At 42.9% G+C, this 24,529-nt stretch overlaps 1 protein-coding gene across 1 annotated transcript; it reads right to left on the bottom strand.

Annotated features, from left to right (window-relative positions):
- Positions 1–2,863: 2,863 nt before the first annotated feature.
- On the bottom strand, positions 2,864–24,020 carry LOC309837080 (uncharacterized protein). The gene is made up of 3 exons (XM_082677416.1): positions 23,794–24,020; positions 21,101–21,230; positions 2,864–9,835 (listed from the first exon to the last, which is right to left on the bottom strand). The coding sequence occupies exons 1-3, from the start codon at positions 23,830–23,832 to the stop codon at positions 7,008–7,010; spliced, it is 2,997 nt and encodes a 998-aa protein (XP_082533542.1). The 5' UTR covers positions 23,833–24,020; the 3' UTR covers positions 2,864–7,007.
- Positions 24,021–24,529: the final 509 nt, after the last annotated feature.

The raw sequence follows: 24,529 nt of genomic DNA, 5'->3' as shown, positions 1-24,529 counted from the left end.
GAGAGCTTGGGTACCTGGGTGAAGGTGGGGGGGCATCATAAGCACTGGTGTGGGAGAGAGGATAATTTGTCAGGTGGCCAAGGCTGCTGAGGAATGTGCGGACATGAGATGGGTGTGGAGACACTTGTAACTGAGGCAAGATGACATTGAAGCCACCTGTTTATTCACTGCTCTACAGAATCACTAGGATTTTGTTGTGAGCCTTGGTGGTGCCTGGGGTGCTTCAGCCAGGCTGGCAGATTAGTTCATGGGCACAGTGGCTCTCTGATAGAGCAACTGGACCTGAAGTGAAGGGCCACTGGGGCTGGCTGGGTTTCAAATGAGGGTTAAGTGTACAGAGAAAGGCTGACAGGTCAGAATGGCTATCATCAAAAAGTCTACAAATAGGGAGTTCCCTGGTGGTCTAGTGGTTAGGATTCTGGGCTTCACTGCTGTGGCCTGGGTTCAATCCCTGGTCGGGAAACTGAGATCCCACAAGCCGCACAGCAAGGCAAAAGAAAAACCCAAAAAGTCTTTAAATAATAAATGCTGGAGAAGGTGTGGAAAAAAGGGGAACCCTCATACTGCTGGTGGCAATGTAAATCCATGCAGCCATTGTGGAAAACAGTATGGAGGTTTAAAAAACTAAAAACAGAATTACCACATGACACAGCAATTGCACTCTGGGGTATATATCCAAAAATACCAAAAACACTAATTCAAAAAGATACATGCACCCCAATGTTCACAGCAGCATAATTTACAATGGCCAAGATATGGAAGCAACCTAAATGCCCATCAATAGATGAATGGTTTAAAAAGATGTGGTATATATTGTGTTGGCCAAAAAGTTCATTCGGGTTTTTCCATAGCATCTTACAGAAAACCCCGAACGAACTTTTTGGCCAACGCAATGTATGATGGGATACTACTTAGCCATAAAGAAGGAAATTTGATATTTGCAGCAACATGGATGGACCTAGAGATTATCATACAAAGTGAAGTAAGTTAGACAGAGAAAGACAAATACTGTATGATATCACTTATATGTGGAATATAAAAAATACAACAAACTAGTGAATATAACAAAAAAGAAACAGGCTCACAAATATAGAGAACTAATGGTTACCAGAGGGGAGACAGAAGGGGGAATGGGCTATAGAGGGGTAGAGGAGTAAGAGATACAAACTATTAAGTATAAAATAAACTATGAGGATATATTGAACAACACGGGGAATATAGCCAATATTTTATAACTATAAATGGAGTATAACCTTTAAAAATTATGAATCAGGGGCTTCCCTGTTGGCGCAGTGGTTGAGAGTCTGCCTGCCAATGCAGGGGACATGGGTTCGTGCCCTGGTCCGGGAAGATCCCACATGCCACGGAGTGGCTGGGCCTGTGAGCCATGGCCACTGGGCCTGTGCGTCCAGAGCCTGTTCTCTGCAACGGGAGAGGCCACAGCAGTGAGAGGCCACGTACCACACACACACAAAAAAATTATGAATCACTATATTGTACACCTGTAACTTATATAATACTGTACAGCAACTACACTTCAATTAAAATTAAAAATGTAAAAAAAAGATTTTTCTTTTTTAATAAACTGAGGTATGCAAGTCATTACAAGCTAAGCCCCAATTTAAGGCCACAAAATATACTTTTGATTTTTGTAAATAAAAATTCAAGTGGGGGGCTTCCCTGGTGGCGCAGTGGTTGCGAATCCACCTGCCGATGCAGGGGACACAGGTTCGTGCCCCGGTCCAGGAAGATCCCACGTGCTGCAGAGTGGCTGGGCCCGTGAGCCATGGCCACTGAGCCTGCGTGTCTGGAACCTGTGCTCCGCGGCAGGAGGGACCACAACAGTGAGAGGCCCGTGGACCACAAAAAAAAAAAAAAAAAAAAATTCAAGTGGGGAGTTCCCTGGTGGCCTAGTGGTTAGGATTCTGGGCTCTCACTGCTGTGGCAAAATACAGTAACAACTAAAAATTTAAATGACAAAAATAACGTGTATAATGTAAAAAAAATTGTCTATAATATTTTCAGTATCCATAAAACCATAAAAACATTGGGCAACATTTTGCAACAGGCAATTTTTGTGAAAACTATCCAATTACTATACAATAATCTAATTTGTGAAAATTTCGTTTTGATTTCAAAATCTACCCATAACCAGCCAGAATTAAAGTGGACTGATAATTTTAAATGTTTCCAAAACATTCTGACTGTAGAATACTTATAGAATTATATATTTATTACTTTATCACATACTTTTATCAGCCACATTTCACTGAACTGGATTTTTAAAAAAGTAACTTGCAACCTTTCCAGAACATTCAAATGAATATTCATTGAAATAAGAATGTTTTCTAAGTAGTTATCTGTTGTTTATATCATATTAAATAAGCTATTTTTAAATAAACAAAACTTGCATTGAGTTTCAGGGGAAGGACAAAAAACTAATGAACAAAAAAACTTACGTGAAAAGACTATCTGGTATGTGAAATAGCATACTCTAATAGAATTGGTCATTTTGCATTTCAGCATAATAAATGAAATATGTTTAAAGAGGATCTGAAGAGAATTAATTTATCAGTTAGGGCAAACAGAAGTAAGAGATCTCTCAGTACACTTGCAAAAGAATCAAACTATTTCTGTGATAATCCATCAATTGATGAGTGTGCTCTCAATCTCGCAGAGTAAACGGATTCAGGAGAAATACGCTATAACAATGATACACATATGGATTGAGTAAAATTTCACAGTATATTTACATGGCATTTATATTAACTTACATGGCACTCTATAAAATGGAACAAAATGAGAATGTTACTAATACAATAAAAATACCAATAAATTAGAGTTAAGTACAATAAGAGAATTGTGAAAAGGAAACTTATGAAAATATTTTCTATTAAAATTTTAAATAAATACGCCACATACAAGCTCAAAATACAAACCCTGGAATTCAGGTGTTAAGTGCTCAGTGTTTTGTTACATTCATTGATCCTCTCAGGGGCCAAAGTTAACACCTTTATGTCCAAGTCAGCAAACTGAGGCTCAAGGAGCTTCAGCAAGTTGCCCAGATTATTTCTCACTGGGGTATCCACACGGAGACCTCAGTACCCAGCAGACCCCACCTCGATGCCTGTAAGTCCATGGGGGCTGACCCAGATCGTGGATTGTGAGATGCCTCATTTATTTCTGACATGTCCCTGGGGATAGAGGGGTCTGGGGCTAGAGGAATCTGAGGACATCAGGGGGAGCTAAAGGTGGCTGGCACCAGAATGTCACCTGCAAAGGGAGCTGCATAGGAATGGACAGCTCCCCTCCTCACATCTTTCAGTGGACCAGAGGCAGGTCAGATCCTAATCCCCACCTTACATAGGAGGAAACAGGCCTGGAGAGGAGTGTTTGCCTGTGGGTCCTTTCACTGGTCAGGGATACAGAATTAAACCCAGCAGCCTGGATGAGGACTTGTGGAGTCTGACCACTGATCTCTTCATCACCCGCCTCCCAGCCAGGCTTTGGGACTCAAAGAAAGACCAGTCCATCCTGATGAAATCTTGTCCCTGGAACTTCCCTGGTGGTGCAGTGATTAAGAATCCACCTGCCAATGCAGGGGACACAGTTTCAAGCCCTGGTCTGGGAATATCCTACATGCCACGGAGCAACAAAGCCTGTGTGCCGCAACCACTGAGCCTGCACTCTAGAGCCCACAAGCCACAACTACTGAGCCTGTGAGCCACAACTACTGAAGTCCATGAGCCTAGAGCCTGTGCTCCACAACAAAGAGAAACCACCACAATGAGAAACCCGTGCACCACAATGAAGAGTAGTCCCCGCTCTTGCAACTAGAGAAAGGCCCGTGAGCAGCAACAAAGACCCAACACAGCAATAGGTAGGTAGATAGATAGATAGATAGATAGATAGATAGATAGATAGATAGATAGATAAAGTAAATCTTGTCCCCATCTGCTCCAACCCACCAACTTCCACGATGATATAAACCAGGAAAATGTGTAAGCACTATAAAGCAAGGCTTTATTGTATTCTTCAGTGACTGAACTTAAGAATATAGAGAATATGTTAAAAATGTAGATTAAATTTAAAATGGTATATCTAAGTATCCACTGCATTATGAATACTGCAGATTTTTTTCAAGTCAGAAAATTCTGCCAGTAAAGTTACTCCATAAAGCAAAATCACTTTTTAAAAATATTAAAAGTATTTTAAAATGAGTGAAATTCCAACATACATCTTTGTTGTTTCATTGTCCTATTTGTTAAAGGAAGATAGCCAAGGGTCAATAAAGAAAAAGATTTCAGCAAATATTTTAACAAAGATACACAACAAATGAATATCTGAAAAAACGCTCATCATGAATCCTTATGGAAACTCAAAAGTGAGGTAACTCTAAAAACTCAGTTAAAAGGCTAAAACTAACACAAATGATAAACCAAGTATTCAGTAGAATATGGAAGAAATGGAATTCTCATACATTGCTGGTAAGATGCAAAAGGTACAATCATTTTAGATCACAATATGTTAGTTTCTTCAAAAGTAAAACAGTTGTGGGACTTCCTTGGTGTTCCAGTGGTTAAGAATCTGCCTTCCAATGTAGGGGACAGGGAATCGATCCCTGGTTAGGGAATTGAAATCCCACATGCCGCAGGGCTACTAACCTCACAGGCCGCAATGAAGAGCCCACTTGCCACAACGAAAACCCAGCACAGCCAAAAAAAAAAAAAAAGTAAAAAACAGTTGTGACTCACACATTATATTCTAAGTTACTGACAAAAGATAAAAGAAACATATATATTCTTCATATATTCATATAAAGAACACAATTTTTATACTAGCTTTATTTTCAGAAGTCAAAATTTAGAAACAAACCAAATGCCCATAAAGAGAATGGATAAACTAACCATCGCATATTGAAAAATATTACTCAGCCAAAAACAAAACAAAAACCAAAAGCACTATATACCACTGATGAATCTCAAAGTAATTATGATACATAAAGGAAAACAAAAAAATACGGTAAACAACAAATGATTCCAATAATATAAATTCAAGAAAATGCAAGGTATCTACTGTAAGGAAAGTAAATCAGTGGTTACTTGGAGAGGTGAGAAAGGCAAGGAGATTATAATAGGAATGAGGTAAATATACCATGACAGATATGGTCACTATTAGGACTATGATGATGGTCTCAGAAGTTCACACCTATGTCAAAACTTATCAAATTGTACACTTTAAATATATTCGTATTAGCACATGTAAATTATACCTTAGTAAAGCTTTAAAACATAGCTCAAGATTTAAAGATCTCTATGTCCCAGTCCTTTCAGAAAATAGGTTTGGCAACCTTATACTGACTCCATCATTTCTATCCTTATGCCCCAGGGGGTTGGGGCGGCAGTCTTGCCTCAGTGGCAGCAAATATGGTGAGCAATAAAGAACATTTCCACCTGAAGTCAAACAGGAATGCTGTCTGGGTCACAAGAGCCACATCTGTGGACTAGATCCCCTTTTTTCTCTTTCTTCCTGCCCATGCAGTAATGGCCTTGAGGTGAATATTACAGAGGCTAAAGGAATCCACAAAACCTTTCAATTATTTTTATTTTCTCTGATGACTTCAGCTATACAAGATAAACATACCTGGAAGTACTGAGATTTGTGTACAAACTGATTCTCCACAGTCATTTTTACATTGACACACTAGTAGGCTGCGGCCTCTTCCCCTCCCTAGTAAACCAGTTTCTGTACCAATTATGGTTTCCCCTGGACCCAATGGTCTTAGAACCAGTGACACTAGGCCAATAAATTGTGGCCATCAGGGAATATGGCTCTCTGTAGACCTGGGGAAGATAATCTCTCAACAGTGCTGAAGTGCCCTGTGACCTCTCCTTTGAGGAAGGGAAAAAATTCATTCTGGGGCTTCCCTGGTGGCGCAGTGGTTGAGAGTCCACCTGCCGATGCAGGGGATGTGGGTTCGTGCCCCGGTCTGGGAAGATCCCACATGCCGCAGAGCGGCTAGGTCCGTGAGCCATGGCCGCTGAGCCTGCACGTCTGGAGCCTGTGCTCCACAATGGGAGAGGCCACAACAGTGAGAGGCCTGCATACCGAAAAAAAAAAAATTCATTCTGCTTTCAAAGCTCTTGAGATTCTCACAGCTGCCACTTCTCAGGGACATCTTGGAGACTCCTAAAACACAAAGCCTCCAAGCTTCAGATGAAAACCAGAAATCCCTGCGGTCTTTCCTAGGAGGCAGTGGGCAGCAATGCAAATTTGGGCAAAACTGGCAAGCTACTGTCTGCCATCATACCATCCCTCCTCAGACACAGAAATTTTGAGACCCCTAAAAGTTGTTCTCCCCTTTATGCTTACACAGTAAAAACCTGTGTATAAACTACCTGCAGAGTAAACAGAACTTCCAAGATTAAAGAGAGTGTAAAGAGCTTGTAAGGCCTTGATTATTGTACAAGCCAAAGCAATCTGCAGCAGGCAGTTACCCAGTTCATGATTTGGAAGCTGGAAAAATTTACTATTATCATGTGAGACCAACACATCCCTGTGTTGTCATTCTCTGCTCGCTGCCAGCTGAACTTTTGGTATCTTCTGGGCCAATACTGACCAGGTCCATGTCCAAGATAAGTCAGGGAGGAGTGAAAGCTGATGCCATAAATGTTCAGGTGACTCCTAACTTGGCCAATACATTGCAGGACAGAGGTCAGCTTCCCTGAACACAGTGGGTTGGTGACTGATGCACACTGTGTGAACCTACCAGGTGGTGGAGGTGAAATGGCCTTGACCCCAGAGATGGAAGTGACATAAATCTGGGAAGAGCCCTGGACAGGTTAGAGAGTGCAACATAGTCCCACGCTTCCCACATAACTGAAACTTATGGGGAAATCTCCCCACTGTGCATGCTCAAATGCCTGAGAGTTAATTCAGACATATGGCTCCTCAGTTTCCTCTGGAATCCTTACAATGAACAAGAAAACTGCACATCCCCAGTACATCTAAGGCCTTTCTCTAGTGTGAACTCTCTGATGTTGAGAAAGGGTAGATTTTCGCATAAAAAATTTCCCACATTCTCTACACTCATATGGCCTTTCTCCAGTGTGACCTCTCTGGTGTTGACTAAATTGGGAACTATCCCTAAAGGATTTCCCACACTCACTGCACACATAAGGCCTTTCTCCCGTGTGAACTCTCTGATGGTAGCGGAGTTTAGAGCTAGAGATAAAGGATTTCCCACACTCACTGCACTCATAAGGCCTATCTCCTGCGTGAACTCTCTGATGATAACGAAGGGTGGAACTAGAAGTAAAAGATTTCCCACATTTGCTGCACTCATAAGGCCTTTTGCCTGCGTGAACTCTCTGATGATAAGAGAGGGTGGCACTACTAGTAAAAGATTTCCCACACTCACTGCACACATAAGGTCTTTCTCCTGTGTGAACTCTCTGGTGTCGAATCAGTATGGAGCTATTGGTAAAAGATTTCCCACACTCACTACACTGATAAGGCTTTTCTCCCCTGTGAACTCTCTGATGATAACCAAGGCCAGAAATAGAGGTAAAAGACTTCCCACATGCACTACACTCATAAGACCGTTCTCTATTATGAATTTTCCGGTGTGTTGAGAGGGAAGATTTTTGGCTAAAAGATTTCCCACATTCACCACACTCATAAGGTCTTTCTCCAGTGTGAGCTCTCCGGTGTTTATTGAATTGTGATCTATCCTTAAAGGATTTCCCACATTCACTGCACTCATAAGGCCTTTCTCCACTGTGCACTCTGTGATGATAACGGAGACTGGCACTAAAAGTAAAAGATTTCCCACATTCACTGCATTCATAAGGCCTTTCTCCTGTGTGAACTCTCTGATGATAACGGAGGGTAGAACTAGAGGTAAAAGATTTCCCACATTCGCTGCATTCATAAGGCCTTTTTCCTGCATGAACTCTCTGATGATAACAGAGGGTGGAGCTGGAGGTAAAGGATTTCCCACATTCACTGCACACATAAGGCTTTTCTCCTGTGTGAACTCTCTGGTGTTGAATGAGTGTCCACCTATTGTTAAAAGATTTCCCACATTCACTACAGTTGTAAGGCCGTTCTCCTGTGTGAACTCTCTGGTGTAAAAGGAGGTTATTCCTTCGGATAAAGGATTTCCCACATTCACTACACTCATAAGGCCTTTCTCCAGAATGAACTCTCTGATGATATTGGAGGTCAGACCTAGAGATAAAAGATTTCCCACATTCACTGCACTCATAAGGCCTTTCTCCTGTGTGAATTCTCTGATGATAACGGAGGGCAGAGCTAGTGGTAAAAGACTTTCCACATTCATCACACCCATAAGGCCTTTCCCCAAGGTGACCTCGTTCATGATACTGGAGGGTGGAGCTACAAGAAAAAGATTTCCCACATTTATTGCACACATAAGGCTTTTCTCCTGTGTGAATTCTCCGGTGTCGAATGAGTGTCCACCTATTGTTAAAAGATTTCCCACATTCACTGCACTCATAAGGTCTTTCTCCAGTGTGTACTCTGTGATGATAACGAAGGCTGGAGCTAAAGGTAAAAGATTTCCCACATTCACTACACTCATAAGGCCTTTCTCCTGAGTGCACTCTCAGGTGTATAATTAGGTTGTTTTTTCGGGTAAAGGACTTCCCACATTCACTACACTCATAAGGTCTTTCTCCAGTGTGAACTCTGTGATGATAACGGAGAGCAGTACGAGTGATAAAAGATTTCCCACATTCACTGCACTCATGAGGCCTTTCTCCAGAATGAACTCTCTGATGGTAACGGAGGTCAGAACTAGAGATAAAAGATTTCCCACAATCACTGCACACATAAGGTCGTTCTCCTGTGTGAGATCTCTGATGATAACTGAGTGCAGACATAGAAGTAAAAGATTTCACACAGTCAGTACACTTATAAAGCCTTTCTCCAATTTGAAATCTCCTATGTGGAAAGAACACTGAGCTATGGCTAAAAGATTTTGAGCATTCACTGCACACATAACTGCTTTCTCCACTGTGCCATGAATGGGGATAAATGAGGACAGATTTGTGGCTTAAGGATTTCCCACATTTGCTGCACTTGTACTGCCTTGCCCCAGTATGAAGTCTTAGATGTTGACAGAGGGTTGAGCTTTGCCTAAAAGATTTTCCACATTCACCACATACATGAAGCTTTTTTCCAGTGTGGATTCTCTGGTGCACAACAAATGAGGATTTGTACTTGTATGCTTTCCCACATTCACTGCACACAAAACACTGTCTTCCACTGTGGACACCATGGTCCTGAACAAGTGTGTGTTTGGGGCTGAGGGCTTTCTTGCATTCTACCCAGGTGTGACGGCTTTTCCTGCCTTGTGAAGTTGACCCACACTGGCTGATTGTGTTTGGCTTCTCCACAGTATGAGTGTCCTGTTGCTGTAGATGTCCCACGATGGTTGGGAAGTCCTTTTCAAACTCCCCACAACACAATGGCTTCTGTGACACATGGAATCTGCAGCTCTTCACAAACCAGGCCTCATCCACACTGCTTCTGAGGGTTTTCTTTTCCATGTACTGCTCCTGGTGCTGCTGAAAGTTTGCACTAAAATAAAATCGTTTTGCACATGCTCCACACCTCAAAAGTTTCTGGCTGTGTTGTGTTTCCCGGCACTCAGCCAAGTGGAAAACATTTCTCAAGACTGGACCACACATCTCACAGGGGTGTGTCTTCTGGAAAGACAAATCTGCCTTGGGAGTCCTAGCCTGTGACACTCCTAGAGAAGTGATCTGTTCAAAAGGTGCCTCTGCATCCTCTGCTCCACAGCAGCAACCTGAACAGAAAGAAATGCTGGTCAAGTACATGTCGACTATAGGGAAGGGTCAAGTTCATCACAGATGTCCATCTGTCTCATCTAGGTATTAGTCTATGAGATGCTTTTCAAGATACAGAAGTTGGAATTCAGTTGAAAGAACAGCCGACTGTTTTGCATTACTGAGCCTCAAGATCACAGAATAGTGGAGACCTCACCAGGGGAAGGAAACAAAACACAGAGTGTGACACAAGGAAGAGAGGCAGGGTCTACAACTCATTTCTTTCGCAATGGCTTCTTGCAGGATTTTTCTGCTGCTGATGTGAGATGGTAGAAACATGCATCTAAGCCCATTAAAATCCCACAGCAACATATTAGCTGCTATTCAAAGTCAATTTAGGGAAATGTGAACATATCACAGCACAACCAATGTTGGTGAGTACTACAGAAAGAGTGGTGAGAAAAATGGGAGATGTGGAGTCCAGAGAGGTAGAAATTATCCCTGGGCTGGAAGTCACCATAGGAATTACAAGTAGTAGAACTGACAAGTCAGGCAAGTGTTAACAGTGGAAAAGGAAATATAGAAGTAAGGTATAGCCACTGCAAATGGCACCTAAACCCTGGTTGAACAAAGATAGATTCCTGGTATGATCTGAAAACAGCCTGATGTCATACTCTACTCAGCTGCCATTCACCAGGACCAGGCCCCCTCTGAGCCCACCATGCCATGACTGGAGTCATATCCATCCTGGCACATCTGTAAGCCCTAGTTAAGCAACTACATGGTACATGCAGGATACAAATCCTAAGGTAAAAACAGGACAGATGGATGACTTCTACTGTCACAGAGCAACTCAGCACATAACAGACACAGAAAACCAATCTAGAAGTGATATCAGCGTAACAGCAGAGGACACCAGCCTTTACCACCAACAAAAAACAGACAGCTAACTGCAAACAAAATTGACCCTTGGAGGACTCAGAAATCCAATTAAGACACTGCAGCAACACAATGGAAATTGAAAAGTAGAATAACCACACAAAAGTGATCGCTGGGGGGCTTTCCTGGTTGTGTAGTGGTTAAGAATCTGCTTGCCAATACACGGACATGGGTTCAAGCCCTGGTCCAGGAAGGTCCCACATGCCATGGAGCAACTAAGCCTGTGCACCATAACTACTAAGCCTGAGCTCTAGAGCCTGTGAGCCACAACTACTGAGCCCAAGTGCCACAACTACTGAAGCCCACGCACCTAGAGCCCATGCTCCACAAGAGAAGTCACCAATGAGACGCCCACACACTGCAAGGAAGAGTAGCGCTGCTCAACACAAGTAAAGAAGACCCACGTGCAGCAACAAAGACCCAACGCAACCAAAAATAAATACATATTTTTTTAAAAAAAAGGATTGCTGGGGACATCAGCTTAACAGACATGTGGAGATGGATAGGAAATAAGATGAATGGTGAGAACTATGTGTATCAGCCAAATGGTGGCTGCCATCACATTCCCCAATGCCCTGCTCTGCAAAGGACCCCAGTAGCCTTTGCTTTGGAGAACCTCAACAGGCCCCGATATAGCCGCAGATCCCACTGTCTGCACGGCAGAGAAGAGCAAGTGTTTATAGGTGTGAACACCAGCTCCCTGCTCTGCAGAGGGTACTGGCAGCTCTTTCAATAAGGTAACTAATAGCCATGACCATGGGGGACCTGCAAGAGAATAATATGCTGAATCACACCTGTTCCTCCAAAAGTAGCTATTGCTCTATTTCAAAACCATGGCTGCCACCCCCATAAATCCTGCACACACCCTAAACCCCAGAGCCCCAACTGTGAAACTGATGCCCATATTCCATAACCTGACTCCACAGCTGTCACCTGAATGCCCGTCTCAGGCACGAGATTCATGGCCACTATAGGTGAGTTAGTTCCTCAGACCCCAGACACTTCTGTGTGCACCTAGACTCCAGTCAAGGCTCCATCACTGCTCAGTGTGCGACTGCATCTCACAAAGCAAAGTCAACACTGCTGCAGGCTGTTCAGTGTCTGGGACCTTAGAACTGCTACTGCTCTGCATTTATCACACCCTAGAATCCAGATCTATATCTGCTCCACAGTGCCCACACATCAGACACCAATGCCATCACCACCATGAAGCACCACCCCCTAACCAAGAGCCGGACTTACCATCAAGAGGGAGCCCCTCAGTCAAAACATTTCCCTTGGGAGAAAGAGATCAGGAGATCCCCAGCAGTCTTCTCTACTACTGTGGATACCGACAACTTTAGCTATTGAGGACCCCTGCAGTCTTTGCTGAGACTGATCTCAGTTGACAGAGCTGGACAGACTCTAAGCCCCTGGGCCTTGTTGTAGTCGGAACAGCAACTACCCATCAAGCTGGCATACTAACACCCACAAAAAGGTGAAGATCTTCCCCGCCAAAACCTTACATAAAGTCTGAAAGAAATGACTGCTCCATTAAATGTATTAACATCAAAGCAAGGCTACATGAAACACACACAAAATAATCAAGGAAACATGACACCCCCCAAAGGAACATAATAATTTATCAGTTGCCCCAAAGAAAGGGAGATCTATAAACTGTCAGACAAGAAATTCACAATAATTGTTTTTTTTTTTTTGGCCACGTCATGAAACATGCAGGATCTTAGTTCCCTGACCAGGGATCGAACCCATGCCCCCAGCAGTGGAAGCACAGAGTCTTAACCACTGGACCACCAGGGAAGTCTCTCACAATAATTGTTTTAATGAAGCTCAATGAGCTACTAGAAAACACAGACAGACAATCCAACAAAATAAGGAAAACAATATGCAAACTAAATAAAGTTTCAAACAGAGACAGAAAATATGAAAAAGAACCAAACAGAAATTATGGTGAAGAGTATGATGAACAAAACGAAAAACACAGTAGCGTATCAATAGCTAACTTGATCAATCAAAACAATGAATATGAAACTGAAGGTAGGTCTTTGAAATTATCCAATCAAAGGAGAAAAAAGACAAAACAACTAAAAAGAATTTTAAAAAGTCTACATGAATTATGGGACATTGTGAAACAAAACAATATTTGCATAATGTGAGCCCTAGAAGGAGTAGAGAGAGAGGAAGGGGCAGAAAATTTATTTAAAGAAATAATGGACGAAAACTTTCCAAATCTGGGAAAAGTGGACATTCAGGTACATGATGCTCAGAAGTCCCCAAACAGATTCAATCCACAGACGACTTCACCAAGACACATTAATATAAAACTCAAAAAGTAATGATAAAGATAATTTTAAAAGCTGTAAGAAAAAAGAAACCCCTCATACAAGGGAAACCCCATAAAGTGGTTTTCTTAGCTGAAACACTGCATACCATGAGAGTGAGATGATATGTTCTAGATACTGGGGTGGGGGAAAAAATTGCAAACCAAGAATACTTAACCAGCAATACTATTCTTCAGTAATAAGGAAGAAAGACTTTCTCAGACAAACAAACTGGGGAAGTTCATCACCACTTGAGTACCTCACCAGAAATGCGAAAGACTAAAGAATTCTTTTAGCTGAAATAAAAGTATGCTAACTAGGGACTTCCCTGGTGGTCCAGTGGCTAAGACTCCGTGCTCCAAATGCAGGGGGCCTGGGCTCCATCCCTGGGCAGGAAACTAGATCCCGCATAGTGCAACAAAGATAGAAGATCCTGCATGTTGCAACTAAGACCCAGTACAGCCAAAAAAAAAAAAAAAAAAAGAAAAAAGAGTATGCTAACTACTAACATGAAATCATATGAAAATATAAAACACACAGGTAAAGATAAGTATATGGTCAAATTCAGAATACTCTAATACTGTAAAACTGTGTTAATCACTCAACTCAACTACAAAGGATAAAAAACAAGAGTATTAAAAACAACTATACCCACAATAACTTGTTGATGGTTACCCAATACACAGTATAAAAACATGTAAATTGTGACATCAAAAACATAAAATGCATGTGTGGGGGAAGTATAAGAGTAGATTTTTTGTATGAGATTGAAGTTACATTGTTATCAGCATAAAATAGAATGCTATGTTTTATATAAGCCTTATGGTAACCCCAAAGCAAAACCCTATACTAGACACAAAAGACAATGAGAAAGGAATAAAAGTATATTACCACAGGGACTTCCCTGGTGGTGCAGTGGTTAAGAATCTGCCTGCCAATGCAGGGAACACGGGTTTGAGCCCCGGTCTGGGAAGATCCCACATGCCACAGAGCAACTAAGCCCGTGTGCCACAACTGCTGACCCTGCGCTCTAGAACCCACAAGCCACAACTACTGAGCCCACGTGCCACAACTACTGAGCCCACGTGCCACAACTACTGAAGCCCGCGTGCCTAGAGCCTGAGCTCTGCAACAAGAGAAGCCACCGCAGTGAGAAGCCCGTACACCACCAACGAAGAGTAGCCCCCATTCGCCACAACTAGAGAAAAGCCCACGCCCAGCAACAAAGACCCAATGTAGCCAAAAATAAATTAAAAAAAAAAAAGGAGTTGGTACTTAAAAAAAAAAAAAGTGTATTACCACAGAAAATCATGAAGTCACAAAGGAAGACAGCAAGAGAAGAAGAAAGAAACTACAAAACAGCCATACAATAATAAGATGGCAACAGTAGGTCCTAAAAATATTCTCCAATTAAATGACATACAGTGACTGAACAGAAAAAAAAAAAAAAGACCTCAACTATATGCTGCCTACAATAGAGTAACTTCAGCCTTAAGGACACACACAGGCTGAAGGTGAAGGAATTGAAAGAGATATTCCACGCAAATAGAACTCAGAAGAGAACAGAGTAAGATATACTTAAGTGAGACAAATAGACTTTAAATCAAAAACTATCACAAGAGGGACTTCCCCGGTGGTGCAGTGGTTAAGAATCTGCCTGCCAATGCAGGGGACATGGGTTCAAGCCCTGGTCTGGGAAAATCCCACATGCTGTGGAGCAACTAAGCCTGTGCACTACAACTACTGAGCCTGCACTCTATGGTGAGCCATAACTACTGAGCCTGCGTGCCACAATTACTGAAGCCCACATGCCTAGAGCCCGTGCTCTGCAACAAGAGAAGCCACAGAAATGAGAAGCCCACACAACACAATGAAGAGTAGACCCTGCTCACCGCAACTAGAGAAAGCCCACGTGCAGCAACAAAGACCCAATGCAGCCAAAAATAAATTAATTTTTAAAAAACAAATAAAGATCATTCTTAAAAAAAAAACTATCACAAGAGACAATGTTCATTACGTAATGATAAAGAAATTGATTCACCAGGAGAATGTAACAATTTAACTATATATATACGTACCATATATTAAAAATTAAGCAAATATGACCAGATCTGAAGGCAGGAATTTTTTTATTTTTTTGGCCACGCCGCATGGCATGCAGGATCCTAGTTCCCCAACCAGGCATCAAACCTGTGCCCCCTGCAGTAGAAGCACAGAGTCTTAACCACTGGACTGCCAGGAAAGTCCCAGCAAAAGAATATTAACACATTTCTGACTAGAAATGCATTAATACATCTTTTGTTACTCAAATGTTATTGACCGGAGACGTATCAATACGTTTTTAGAGAGTGACACAATTAACATCACCGTGTGAAGTTGTTAGAACTTAAAATTGATCAAGGGTTCATTATACAACTTATGATTATCATTATCTCTCACATTTTCCTCCATTAGGTTTTTGTTCCAACCTCGTGTACATTAAACGCAAGTTTATTACCATAAAATTTTCAAAAATGATGCATTGCAAAATTGAGTGATGAAGAATTTTTTGATGAATTTTATGCAGATACTTTCTCTGTCTGAGCGACATATATACTAGTGTCTCAGAAGACGACAGTTCTTCAGAATATAGTTCTGATTCAGACGATGTGAATATTAGACCAACAAAAAGACAAAAAACCGTAGTGAATGACTCTACTGTGGAAAGTGAAAATGAAACTCAAGAATGCTCCTTTGCTTCTATGTAAGAGTGGATTGAAGACAACATTTCACAAAAATTAGAAGACTTTATAGTGTGTCAGGTGTAACTATTGAATGTAATAACCCACCAAGTGTTAGTGAAATAACAGAATTAATTTTTGGTAACGACTTTTTCGAGTTGGTCACTTCTCAAACAAACTTATATCACCAACAGAATGAAAAATCATATAAAAAGTATGATAAGGCTTTAAAATGGACTAATGTAACCAACAGTGATATGAAGAAGCCTCTTGGGTTAATAATTTTGATGAGACAAATAAGAAAGTCACAGTGGAAAGAATATTGGTTGACTGATCCCTTACTTGAAACACTTATCAAAGATTAAGATGAGAAGAAGGTTCAAACAAATAATGACATTTCTTCACTTTAACGATAACTCGGAAACTCCACTTCCTACAGACAGAATTTCAAAAATTAAACCTCTTTTGGCTTATTTTCTACCAAAATCTCAATCGATCTATACACCCAAACAAGAGCTATCACTTGATGAGGCAATGATAAAGTGGAGAGGACAACTCAGATTCAAAACCTATAATCCTGGAAAATTTACAAAATATGGAATTTTGGTCAGGATGCTTAACGAAAGTGAAACTGGATATACATGCAACCGTGATGTTTACATGGGTGAAGGAAAGAAACTGCAAGAAACAATATTGTTGGTCCTACAACCTTGGTTCATGGCACCATATTTACCAAGACAATTATTACAACAGTCTGTCCACATCTGTAATGTTGTTGAAAAATAAAACCAGAGTTTGTAGGACTATAAGAGAGAATCATGGTCTACCAAACCAATTAAAGGAGAAATCTAAACATCTACAGAGGGTAGAAATGACATTCTTACAGAAGGGAGAAGTGATTCTTCTTATATGGAAAGACAAGAGGCTAGTCTGCATGGTGACAACTATTCATTACACCTCCATAGCATCTACAGTAAAGGAAGACAGAAAGACTGGCCATCAGATAACTAAGCCCAATAATATGTTAGAGTATAATAAATATATGAAAGGAGTTGATCGTTCTGATCAATATCTGGCAAACTTCAATATCCTCTGGAAAACTCGAAAATGATATAAGAAAGTGGGTTTCTAGTTGAGTAACTGCAGTTTATTCAATGTATTTAAAATTTATTGCAGCCTTAATGCACAGAATAAAATGACTTACAAGCAATTTTTAAAATAAATTTATTCATCTATTTATTTATTTTTGGCTGCATTGGGTCTTCGTTGCTATGCTCATGCTTTCTCTAGTTGTGGCAAGCAGGGGCTACACTTTGTTGTGGTGTGTGGCCTTCTCACTGAGGTGGCTTCTCTTGGGGAGCACGGGCTCTAGGCATGCGGGCTCGGTAGTTGTGGCTCATGGGCTTAGTTGCTCCACTGCACGTGGGATCTTCCTGGACCAGGGATTGAACACATGTCCCCTGCATTTGCAGGCAGATTCTTTTTTTTTTTTTTTTTTTTTTGCGGTACGCGGGCCTCTCACTGCTGTGGCCTCTCTGGTTGCAGAGCACAGGCTCCGGATGCGCAGGCTCAGCAGCCATGGCTCACGGGCCCAGCTGCTCCACGGCATGTGGGATCTTCCCAGACCGGGGCATGAACCCGTGTCCCCTGCATCGGCAGGCAGACTCTCAACCACTGCGCCACCAGGGAAGCCCTTGCAAGCAGATTCCTAACCATCGCGCCACCAGGGAAGTCCCATAAGCAGTTTTTGTCAGCAGTAGCTAGAGAATGGGTAACTGATCATTCCGGTGAATGCAGTGGTAGTCCCACACCTGATCCTTCCCGTGGCGTTTCTAAAAGAGCCCCCCAAGAGATTTCCCTGGTGGTCCAGTGGGTTAGACTCCACACTCCCAATGCAGGGGGCCCAGGTTCGATCCCTGGTTGGGGAACTAGATCCCACATTCATGCCACAACTAACAGTCTGCATGTCACAACTAAGAAGTCCACCGTACTGCAATAAGAAGCCCGTGTGCCACAACTAAAAGATCCCGCATGCAGCAACTAAGACCAGGCGCAGACAAAATAAATAAAATAATAAATAAATATTTTAAAAATAAAAAAAAGAGCCTCCCCACAAAGATCCACCTTGTTGACTACCAGGTAAAATAAAAGAACATATTCTAGAGGAAATAATACCCACAGGGCTTTAAAAAAAAAATGCCTCCAGAAAGTATAGAGTCTGCTCTTCCAGGGGAAAGCACAGTGAAACGGTGTATTTGTAATAGGTGTTCTGTTCCCCTGCACAGAGATTCCTGCTATACTGCCTATCACACTCTAACAAAGTATTAGAATGCTTTAGTAAGACATGTACAAAGTTTCAAATAAATACATTAAGTGCAAAAAAAGTTGTTGATATTTACTCAAACTAACAAATTGCCGGCCACAGGCATTAGTTTCTGAAAAAATCTCCCAGTCAATAATGTGTTAATAGGGAACTTAAATATCCCCCTTTCAACACAGGTGGATATCCAGATAGAAAGTAAGGGTATCTTTGAATTGGACAACACTTTAGTCCAAATGAATGTAACAGATGTATACAGAACATTCCATCCTATTACAGCAGAATATACACTCTTCTCAAGTGCATATAGAATATTCTCTAGGATAGATTATATGCTATGTCAAGCAGGTCTTAACAAGTTTCAGAAGACTCAAACCATATCAAGTAACTTTTCCTAACACAATGGATAACACTAGAAACCAGCAACAGGAGGAAAGCTTAAAAATTCAGATATGTGAACATTAAACAATATGCTCCTGGCCAATCAATCAGTCAAAGGAAAAAATCAACAAGAAAATCAAACGTACCTTGAGAAAAACAAAAATAGAAACAAAACATATACGATGTGCAAAAGCAGTTTTAAGAGAAAAGTTTAGAGCAATAAATGCCAGCATTAAGAGAAAAATCAAGTTTAGAGCAATAAATGCCAGGATTAAGAGCAAAAAATGCCAGCATTAAATAAACAACCAAACTTTACATCTCCAGGAACTAGAAAAAGAACAAATTAAGACCAAAGTTAGCAGAACAAAGGAAAAAATAAAGATCAGAGCAGAGGGGAATTCCCTGGCAGTCCAGTGGTTAGGATTCCATGCTTCCACGGCAGGGGGTCCAGGTTCGTTCACTAGTTGGGGAACTAAGATCCCTGCCTGCCACATGGCACAGCCAAAAAAGAAAAAAAAGAAAGATCAGAGCAGAAATAAATGAAATAGAAACTATAAAAACAATAAAAAAAGATTAACAATACTAAGAACTGGTTTTGCTTAAAGATAAATAAAACTGACAAATCTTTCTCTAGACTTCTGAGATGGAAGACTCAAATAAGTTAACAGAGAAATAAAAGAGAAACAAAGGATCATAAAAGACTACTATGAACTGTTATACACCAACAAATTAGATAACCTAAAAGAAACAGACTAGAAACATACAACCTACCAATCCTGAATCATAAAGAAACAGAAAATTTGAATAGACCAATAACAAGTAAGGAAATTGAACCAGTAAGCAAATCTTCCAACAAAAAAAATAGGCCATGACCAGATAGATTTCATTGGTGAAATTTATATTTTAATATGTAAAACACTGATATATAAGGTACTCTACAACTCAACAGGAAAAGAACAATCTGATTAAAAAGTGGACATTTTATCAAAGATAAAATGGCTGAACAGACATTTTATCAAAGATCTACAAATGGCTAACAGGTATATGAAAAAATGTTCCTCCTGGGTTTCCCTGGTGGTGCAGCGGTTGAGGGTCTGCCTGCTGATGTGGGGGACGTGGGTTTGTGCCCCAGTCTGGGGGCATCCCACATGCCGTGGAGCGGCTGGGCCCATGAGCCATGGCCACTGAGCCTACGCGTCCAGAGCCTGTGCTCTGCAACGGGAGAGGCCACAACAGTGAGAGGCCCGTGTACAGCAAAAAAAAAAAAAAAGTTCCTCTTCACTAATCATCTCACTGATCATCAGGAAAATGCAAATCAAAACCAAAATGAGGGGCTTCCCTGGTGGTGCAGTGGTTGAGAGTCCGCCTGCCGATGCAGGGAACACAGGTTCATGCCCCAGTCCAGGAAGATCCCACATGCCGCAGAGCAACTAAGCCCGTGAGCCACAACTACTGAGCCTGCGCTCTGGAGCCCACGAGCCACAACTACTGAGCCCGCGTGCCACAACTACTGAAGCCTGCATGCCTAGAGCCTGTGCTCTGCAACAAAGCCACCTCAATGAGAAGCCCGCACACCACAACAAAGATTAGCCCCCACTCACCGCAACTAGAGAAAGAATGTGCACAGCAACAATGACCCAATGCAACTAAAAATAAATAAATAAATTTATTAAACAAAACAAAAAACCAACACTGCAAGGACTTCCCTGGTGGTCCAGTGGGTAAGACTCCACACTCCCAACGCAAGGGGCCCAGGTTCAATCCCTCGGGGAACTAGATTCCACATGCAGGCAACAACTAAGAGTACACATGCTGCAACTAATAAGTCTGCATGTCACAACTAAGAGTCCACATGCTGCAATTAAATATCCCGCATGCCACATTGAAGACCCAGTGCAGCCAAAATAAATAAATAATTAAAAAAAAAACTTTGGATAAACGTATATTAAAAAAATAAATAAATAAACACTACAAACCTTGCAGTAGGACACTGAAAAGTAGCTCATCGTTCAAGTAAGTAATGACCATGATAATGCCTGCATGCCTGGCACAGGCAGGCACAAAGAAATGTTAGGTAAATGAAGGGATCAAGGGAGTTCCCTGGCGGTCCAGCGGTCAGGACTTGGTGCTTTCACTGCTGTGGCCCTGGTTCAATCTCTGGTCGGGGAACTAAGATCCCCCAAGCCATGCAGCTCAGCCAAGAGAAGAAAAAATATATATATAATTAAATTAAATTAAAATAAAAACAAGTAAATAAAAGAAGGGATCAAATCTTGGACACAGAGGTGAAAAGGATCTAGACACACTGACCCAGACAGAGAGAAGGAAGTAAGGTAGAATCCATTAAGCTCACTGCAATACTACTGGCTTGGAATCCTTTTCCTAAGAGTGTTCAATACAGCAGGTATCGGGGTTGATATTGCAGGAGAAGGTAGAGGGCAGTGCAAACAGCCCAGTCCTAGCTACCACAGCAACTACACGGAAAGCTTGGGAAGCAAGTAGTGCCCACAGTTCACATGTATAAGAACAGAGCACCCCCTGGGAAAAGGAGGGTGAGGTGGGATAGAGCCTAGTCCAGGACGCTGGGAAGGCTTTGAGTCTTACCCAGTGAGGATATAAGTGCAAAGTTCTCCAGCATCACATCGAGGTACAGGCGTCTCTGAGTCTCATCAAGGAGCCTCCATTCCTCCCAGGAGAAGTACACAGCAATGTCCTCAAAGGTCACACTGCACGTCTATGAGAGAGAAAGAATGAGCTATGAACATTCTCTCCCTAAGCTCCCACAATCCATCTCATCACACACCTATCCCACCTTCATCCTCTTCCAGAGCTCTCCACCGAACAGGAATTTCAGGCCTAAGTGCCACTGATGCCCACCTATCCCTCAGGGTCTCTTCATTCACTGTGTTCAGCCCTCAACACCACTGGACAGGACAGCACAGAGATGTCATCCAAGCTCTGGTCCTGGCCTGTAGGGTCCCATCCATCCTGTCAATCAATTCCCCTGGGGTCTCTAGGCTGTGACTCACAGACACAACCAAACTTGGGTTCAAGCTTCAACCTTCAGTCCCCAATAACAGGGCCCTGGTGCCATGAGCTAGCACTTCCTCTTAGTGTGCCCATCATTCTGTAGACTGTACCTCTCTCACATCTTCAGTCCCCACAGTTGCACTCCCACAACTATGCACATGGGGAAAACTGCTTTGAAGGCCTCCTTCATACTTTTATTGATCCTTGCTTCAATTTTAACCACCCAGAAGCACATGTGATTACAGATGCCCATGACCCACTTCCACTTTTGTGCTGCACTCCCTGTCCCCTCAGCGGCCATCACTGTCCTCTCTCCCTCAACCTTCCTTGGAATCCTGGCCCTGACAGTGTCCATTCCAGGCACAGTGACTCTCACAAATGACCATATTTGCCCCAGACCTACCCACCATCAAGATCAAACACACCACACCACACCACACCAAACCTCACCACAAAATTCTGGTGAACCTGTACATTAGTGAATTAGCAGGAGCCCTAGCCTCATCATCTTGTTTCAATTACTCCAACGCCTCCACAGCCATCTCATGTCCACTAATCTCACAAAAGCTTTAGTCGCCTGTCAAACCATTCTCTTCAATTCAGTTACCCATTCTCTTCCATATGGTTACCATGTTCACTTCTATCCTTCACCTGCATTTGTGTGCTCAGCAACCCTGATCAGGTGTGGAGCAGGGAAACCACTCATCATGCACTCTCCTCTTTCAGACCAGCGAACAGCATTGCCAGGATGACCTGCATTCCCCCACATAAATGGGATCCACAGTTCCTCCCTGTTCCACACAAGAGCCACCTTCCTCCCCAGATTTCCAGACACCCAACTGCTGCCTCCACTCGCTTTCTCTGAAACATCTCAGACTCTTGACAAGGCCAAAACAAAACATCTGATATTCTCAAGTAAAATTAACCTACCATAACTTTCCCATCTCAGTTGATGGAGCTTTCATCCCATTAGCTCCTAAAACCGGAAACACTGGGGTCATCCCTGACTCTTCCCTTTCTCTCCCTCACCCGCAACATCTAAAAATCTACTTGACTCTCCTTAAAACATGGATGGAAAGTCCAACTTCTTTCCCACCTCTGTGGCCACCACCCTGGTCCAACACTCATCTGGATTATAGTAAATGCCTCCTTGGCAGCTCCCTGCCTCTTATATTACTCATACAGTCTGTTCTCTTCTTTGCAGGCAATGGAACTCACTAAGACCTGCATAAGAATCAACCCCTTCCGCTTATCCAAACCTCTCATTATCTCCATAACAGACGTCCAAATTCTTGACAATTACAGACCTGATTCTTGACACTCAGCTCTTTGGTCCTAATAAAATGGAAACTGACTGTACCCTATCTCCAGCATAGTCATACGTCCAAACATTTGCGCATGTCAGTATCTGGTCCTGTCACAACATTTCACACGTGTTTATATTGACTGACAGCAATAGCAATACCTCCGTGTAACCCTTGGCCTGCACTCAGGACTGGGCTTGAGGTATCCCCAGGGTCCCCACACCCACGAGCTTGGAAAAAAGCAAGGAAGACGTTAAAGACATTACAATCCCAGACACCATTTGGGTGGTGTCAGGGACAGTGAGTGACTGGGACAACCTCCTCTTCCGTGTATAGGTTTCCTAAGTGCTTTTCATCCTTCAGAACCTGCGAAGAGGGGTAGGCAACAAGGACTGGGCTCCAGATGAGGTCAGGCCTCCCCTGTATCCCCGTCCAGCCCTGGATTCCGGTGACCTCGGGCTAAGTGACTAGCTTCTGCGTCTCAGTCCTCAATGCTGCTTCTTACTAGCGCCTTGGGCCTCACTGTCGTTTTCAGCTCCATTCTAGTTTGTTCTCTCTTTAATCAGTTTTTGGAAAACTTTTGAAACCCTAATACAGACTGTATTCCTCTTCTGTCCACTACCCTCCATGGCATCCAGGTCCCTCAGAATGAAGAAAAAACCTCTCCGCCAGCCAGTACAGGGGTCACGCTACCACACACTTCCCTGCAGATATCAGACGGACCCCAGGTTTCCCAATACTCCCGGCTCAATCCAACCTCCAAGCCTTTGCACCTGTCAATACCTCCGCCTGTCACCCTCTCTCACGCGGCCATCACACTATCAAAAACAGACCCACCCACGAACGCCCCACCATCCCGGACACCGCGTCCTGGGCTGCGAGCACGTGAGCAGGCGCCCCGCACTCGGGGCTTTAGTGTCTGGTGGGGTGAGGGCGGTGAGGGCCCGGAGGATGAGCGTTTACCTGAGGCGGGGTCCTCAGCGCCGTCGCTGCCAACGCCATCAGAGTCTGGGGGCAGAGCGGGGCCGGTAGCGGCGGGAGAGGCGGGTGGACGCGGGCACGGCAGGCCCGGGACACCCCCGGCGGCGTCGCTGAACTTCAGACCGGCCTCTATGCAGCGGAGACAGCGGCTCCTCTTGGACCTTCTCAACCCTGTCACCCAAGTCCCGGCCCAGCGTTCCGGAGCGACAACAGATACGAAAGCAATAAAAATGGCCGCCACGAAGAGGACGCCGGAAGTCCCACCCTGATGAGATGCGCACGCACGGAAATGCCTTTATCTTGACCTTTTATTGGCTCAACTCGGCGCACTACCTTCTGGGTAGTGTAGTTCCTAGCGATCTAGAGCCCCTCCCCCAACCCCCCACCCCCGCCCCAGGAAATGTGTTCTCCATCTTGACCACCAGAGAGTGGTCCAAGCGGTACTCTGGGGAGTACTTGAGAGTAGTCATCCTACATAGATGGATTTACTCGCTGTGAACGCAGGAGAAAGACGTAGTTTCATACTCCGTGAAGGTCAGCCTGCTACCAGGGAATAAAATTGAGATGCTCCCAAATCTACTTATCTAAATGGCTATATCATTCCACAGAGTAATTCAGACATAAAATAGTCCACCTATAGTTGGAGACATTGTGCTATTCCTCTTGAAATACGTGTAGCCCGAGGCATTAGTAAGTTTTGTAAATTCTACTATGATTG

This window comes from Grampus griseus, assembly GCF_964374135.1.
Source record: "Grampus griseus genome assembly, chromosome: 19".
Lineage (NCBI taxonomy): Eukaryota > Metazoa > Chordata > Mammalia > Artiodactyla > Delphinidae > Grampus > Grampus griseus.
Note: the sequence above shows the minus strand (reverse complement) of the source record. Positions and strands in the feature narration are given on the sequence as shown.